At 37.3% G+C, this 6,000-nt stretch overlaps 1 protein-coding gene across 1 annotated transcript in view; it reads right to left on the bottom strand.

Annotated features, from left to right (window-relative positions):
* IMPG1 (interphotoreceptor matrix proteoglycan 1) overlaps window positions 1-4,943 on the bottom strand; it is a 57,315-nt gene extending 52,372 nt beyond the window's left edge. Inside the window, exon 1 of the mRNA XM_008938604.1 lies at window positions 4,877-4,943. Within this exon, the coding sequence (XP_008936852.1) occupies window positions 4,877-4,943 (67 nt within the window). The remainder of the gene's footprint in view (window positions 1-4,876) is intronic.
* Window positions 4,944-6,000: the final 1,057 nt, after the last annotated feature.

Below are 6,000 nucleotides of genomic sequence, written 5' to 3' on the forward strand. Positions count from 1 at the left end.
GAGATCTCTGAAAAGTCTGATCAATGTAAACATCAGATGGAGCACAAAAAGTACAAAGAGAATTAATATCCTGGTTTATTCCCTTAGAGTCAGTCTCCTCCTGTTATGGGAGTAGTGAGGACCCCAAATTCTAACAGGACTTGCCAGTGACAGACAGGGTGCCTATAACATTCTCTCCTTATGGTCCTTTAAAAATCTTTTTTATGCCACATTGCCTCAGTCCCAATTGCATGGGAAGGGTCTGACTGGATTGAAGTGGTTTAGGTGAGCTGGGACAGATTAAAATATGGCATGGCTTTATCATGAAATGTAGCCTAGATCCTGCATATGAGTACTAGAGGCAGCAACTATCTTCTCCTACAGAGGTGTGCAACAACCTCTACCTTCCCATGCAGATGTGGAAGTAGAGGCCCTTTCCTTGCACTGTTGCTGATGTCTGGGGCTGCTTTGCCAGAGTTTTGTCAGACACTGTAGCTCTGACTGTGCTTGCATTATGTTTCCAAGCTTGTTTTCACAACCATGAAGGTTCACAGCTTTAAAAACCTGAGAGCATGGAGTTCTGTATTAGAAAAATTAATAATAGGGTTTAATTTGCTCAAGTTCTGTCTCTGAGAACTCAATGCCCTTAAACACAAAACAAGTCTTGCTTGTACTTCTCTTTTGGTCCAATATATTTACCTATTTCTAATGCACACAGTGAAAGAACTTTGAGAGGAATTGCTTAGGGGACTCAACCCCAGAAGTTGTTGCACCCTGGTAGACTAGTGGGTCTTATCTGGGAGCTAGCTGGGCTATTTGAGGCACAGGAGAGAGCTGCTTGCATCGCACTTTTTCACGTCTGGTGCACTTAGCCAGTAAACTGCTGGGTAAGAGAGGAGCATCCACTGCTGTGGGGATGCTGAAAAACAAGGAGCTGACATTGATGCCCAGCTTCAGAAGAACATAAACACTGGCCAGAGGAGAATGCCTGTGTTCTGAAAAGAGAGAAAGAGGACTAAGGCATTTATGTTAAAAATAACTAATTTTAATTCCTCAAAATGAATATTGATGATGAGCTTGATAATTCCTGCTTGATGTGTCAACTTGTATGAATGCTGTTTCTAAATGTTATTAAATAGCAACGTTACAGATGGAATGAGGCCTGGGTATCTAATTGTAGCAAAGACCCATGGGGACCTGGCCCAGGCCTCCAGCTTGGAGGAGCCTGTGTTCAGCTGACTGATGTCCACTAGCAAACTTCCTGCATGAATACCACAAAGCTGGTGTCTACACAGCTGACACTATAGAACCCTATAGGTACCTACTAATATCTTGTGTTATGCAAGACTCAGCATCATCTTTACCTGTCAGGTCTTAGACCCTGCCTGTGTAGCTGGGACATTATATTGAAGAAAAAATACATTTGATCTCTTGCTTGGATTCAGCATGATAAATCATCACCTGCACTTGCTTACAAGTGATGCATAAGTTCTCCATGACACAATAGAAGCTCCAGGCTTTTGCTTAAAAGGCAAGTTCTGTAATTTTCAAAATTTTAAAGTCTAATCATTGTTTTGAAGTAGATCTGTACCAAAAGATTTTCCTTCTTGGGAATTTGGGAACGTGGTGAGTTCTCACAAATCCTGCTTGTTGAGGGGAATGCATGATTATGCTCCTTTAAACATTTATGGAAGATGAAGTATTGAGTTGCTGTTATAGTACTCAAATATGGCAAGGCTCCCATGAATCCTAAAGTGATATATTCCTGTTGTTATATTTATGTTAAAAACACTAAATGTTTGTTTTATAATGAAGCAATGTATACCTCAGAACATACATGGAATTAAATCTGGGGAAGAATATGATAAATTATTTTGAAATGTATGGCATAGAAATTACAGTAGTAAAGGTAATTTTTTTAAAAAAGAAACCCAAAAGCTTCTCTTTTATTTGTTATATGCAAAGCTAAGAGATGACATTAGCTAATAGTTCTTTTGCACAGCCTTTAAATTAAGCTCGATTTACATTTTTGGTACCAAACATCACTGTTGTCATCAACCAATGTGCTTTGGAATTTCAGTAAGTGTGAAGAATTTAATTTCAGTGCATAGGTAACACTGAGAAACTAAAATAGGTATCACAATCCCTCAGCTGTTCCCTTCCTCTCAGACACTCACTCAAATCTGTGTGTTTTTCCTATGCCAAGTGGATAAACACAATTGTTAAATCAACCAGCTTCAGAAAGAAGGCTAAGAATATAATTTTAAACAAAGTTAATTTTTCATTTGTTTATAAGCACAAGCAGGAAAGCTAACTTTAACTTAGTAACTCTTATTTTATGAATGAAAGTAGAAAGTAATAGTCTAAAAAGCACATGGCTTTTTCTTTCTTTGATGCTTTATGTTCTTTGACTTCCCTTTCCCTTTGGCACAAATTAGCTTAACCCTTTTTTCAAGGGCAAATTACATTAATGAAGTTCTGCAACGCTTGTTGCTGAACTGGAACAGCCAAACGGGAAGGGGTGAGTCAGAATGAATTAAAATGATTTCACAGAGCACACACAAAGACTCTGTGTCCGAAAGAATGTCTGAGTAAATAGCAGATACTTGCTTACTGAATAAAAAAAAAAAAACAAACCAAAACAACAACAACAAAAACACTACACAGCCTTGAACACTCTCTGGGTTCCTTACATTCTCAGTATCAAGTGGTAGGATGTACCCAGCATGAATATATACTTTTGGGAGTTCAAAGTTCCTCTGTATTTTGCTAGTCAGTCTGGATTTTCAGTGGGTTTCAATTCAACAGTTAAAAATTGCTGTACTGTCTTATTGTGCGCAGAGATCTTTTGCCATCTCAAAGGTTTTATCCCACTCACTTTCCCTTCCCTTAGAGACAGTTTGTGTCAGGACAGTGACAAAGACCTGAGTTCAAGTGCTGAGGTCATTTCCTGAATTCTGGCACTAGTCATGGCCAGAGATAAACACTCTATCTCTAAGGTCTTTATTTTGCTCCCTACAGTTTTTTGTTTACTATAGTATTGGAAGGACTCCTTGATAGCCTTCAAACGGCTGGGAGAAGAATTCTTTTGGTCCTAAAATCAGGACAGAGAAGAAGGACCAAAGGATGTTATTAAGCAAGCCCCACTTTTGGTAACCCAATTTTTCTTAAATAGAGATGAAGCATTCCTACTCTGGTAAAGAAGTTTCTTAACAAAAGCATTATGTATTTTGAGATCTGTGTGCATATGTTTGAGATAAAGTAGTTTTAAAATATATATGACATGACTACATGGCAATAAAAAGTAATTATTATGCATTCACACATACCACATGCACATTCTAAAACCTCTGGGAAAGAATTTTTCCAATTATCATTCTCATGCACTTATAGAAAAAATATTTTTCCTCTGAAGGTCATTCAAAATGAGAAAATTCTGGTGCTACTACATCAGCAAGATCCTATATGAAGGTTATTATTGGTTGTTGTTTTGTTAGTGTTGATAAACATTTTATGCACCGAGTCTTCTGCTACATGTGTTAGAGAGGTAATATGTAGTTCTGGATTTTTGTAACTTCTAATTACAATTTGCTATGGCTCAAACTGCATGACCCCCCTTTTTGACACTGGTACTTTCTTAGTCCATAATTATAAATATAGACTGTGCATCAAGCATGCATAAATTACCTAGAATTCATCCTCTTTCCATCATAGAATATGCAACTTAAATGTAAAAGAAGTGCATTTTGATGTCACTTTTCTTATTGTCAAACACAAACTACCACTCATTTTCTCATTTTTTTTTTTTTTCAAAAAAATCATTAAATCTTAAATGACACTATTTACATGGAATTAAAAAGCAAAATCGAAGAGCAAAAAGAATATAAACCTGGTTTTGACTAATACTTCTCTGTAATTGTCCGCTAGAGATGTATCTCACAGAAATGAGATAAAAGAACTATGTTCTTTATTGTTTAAAACAAGTCTACGCAAAGAAAAGCAAGGCAAAAAGGAAAAAAAAGTGTAAATAAACCTTTCTGAGTAGTATTGACAGCGGAGTATGTTTCACAATGTCTCTTTAACAAATATTTAAATACTATTGAGGAGTCTTCTCTTTTAACAATTTACATTCTTTGCATTTAATTAACATGCCTGAGATTGACTCAAAATAGGAGGACATTGATTTGGGAAAGCATGAAGCAGTTGTAATAATGGCTTTTAATTCAATTACGTCAATATCAAAGCATAGATAAAGTTAGTAAGAACCCTATCCCAAAACTAAGCGTGTTCCCCAAAGCTCTGAACATATTGACTGTTGAACCAAGCAGGAAAAAATCCCATCACCATCTTTTCTTTTTTTGTTGTTAAAGAAACCACAAAGCTTCTTTTTATAAAGCTAACTTTTTTTTTTTTTTTTAAAAATATTTGCTAGTATGATTTATTCCTCCAGAATCTGTATATCTAAAAGTTTTTGTAGTTGTTTCTGGAAATAGCTAGCAAATACAAAGGTATACTTTTTTTCCCCTCTGCATTTCAAGGATAACAGAGCATCTTTAACAATGTCAGTGTTTAGATGTTATTTTAACTATTTTGCCCCTTCCATACAACTGTTTTTGAAATGATATTTTTTCATAACCGAACAAATGCAGATAAATCAAAACTAAATGGCATCTCTTAGAGATTGTAAAGCCTGGGAAGCACACTTAAGAAATCTTGTCAGTGTTTCCTTTTCCAGTTTTATAGCCGTGTCAGTAACTGTACTATGTCTAGGTGAATTATCTAAACACCAAACATTCCAAAGAATTCTGTAATGTGAAAACATCCTGATCTTTCAGGGTTTTTTTTTTTTCAACATATGCAATGTAAATTCATATAAACCTTTAATATCTGAACTTACCTCTGTTTCCCTGAACTTGGAGAGCAAGGCAAATGATCAGAAATATTAATCCAGTTCTCAAATGCATGCTGTCTATTGATCATTCACGGTGTTCGAGATCAGTCATGAAGGAAATAAGAATATTTAGGTTGCGTAGAAGAATTTTGTTTTCTTAAAGAACTAAAATCCCCAAACTTCTTTCCTCTTGTTATTTTTCAGGTGTCCCAAGTCTTGGACTGCATTGAATTGCAACTAAGCAAAGGGTGCCATAGGTGCCAGAGTGCAGGAGCTGGACAAACCCCTCCAACACACACACTTCTAGCCTGGGGGACTGCAGTGGTAAAACAAGGGTGACGAAGTTTTTAAAAAAAAGCAGTGTCTGTTTCTGGAATAATCTGTTTATCTGCTGCTCAGACATAATCCCTCTTACGGTCCAGCTGGAAGAGCTTTCTTCATCTTATTAACCTTCTGGAGCAGCATCTGTCAACCCCAGAAGACTTCAGCAGAACCATGATAAACAACGGAAGTCTCGTCTAGTGCCCATTGCCTTCAAATGTTGATCCTCTGGGCATTCTGCAGGTACAAGCACGTGACCAGGGGTGAAATCATGGAGGGAGCTAATGGTTCTGTTTCCAAATCAGTGATCATAAAACCCAGAGAACTTCCTTTGAACATGAAGGCAGCTTTGTCTTAAAGAGCATACTATACTCAGCTTTTCCACTGCGTAGGTCTTGGAAGCCTCTCTCCCTTCTCGCAGCAAAGGTTGCTGGTTGCAATGTTCCTATCAGTGATGATGATATTCTGTGACAGTGATAAAGCGATGACTCAGCAGTGAATTGCAGCAGTGTTCGGAGCTGGCACAATCTGATGCCAAACTAAGAGTGGGGGAGGGAAGGTGCTGCATGGAGGGAGAATAAGAAATGGTGGTGGGAAATGCTGCTTCGAGCACATAGCTATAACCAGGCCAAGAACTGGCAGTGAGTGAATACACTTTTTAAACAGCTCTGTTTCAGTTTCCCAAATAACTATTCCAGTTACATATTTGACATGTGTAAGTGTCCTGTACTTTTATTTTTACACAACGTTTTTCAGTGTTGCCTTACACCTAAAAAGCTACCAAATGGGCATTTGCCATGGTTTGTCCC

This window comes from Merops nubicus, unplaced genomic scaffold (genome assembly GCF_000691845.1).
Source record: "Merops nubicus isolate BGI_N331 unplaced genomic scaffold, ASM69184v1 scaffold384, whole genome shotgun sequence".
NCBI lineage: Eukaryota > Metazoa > Chordata > Aves > Coraciiformes > Meropidae > Merops > Merops nubicus.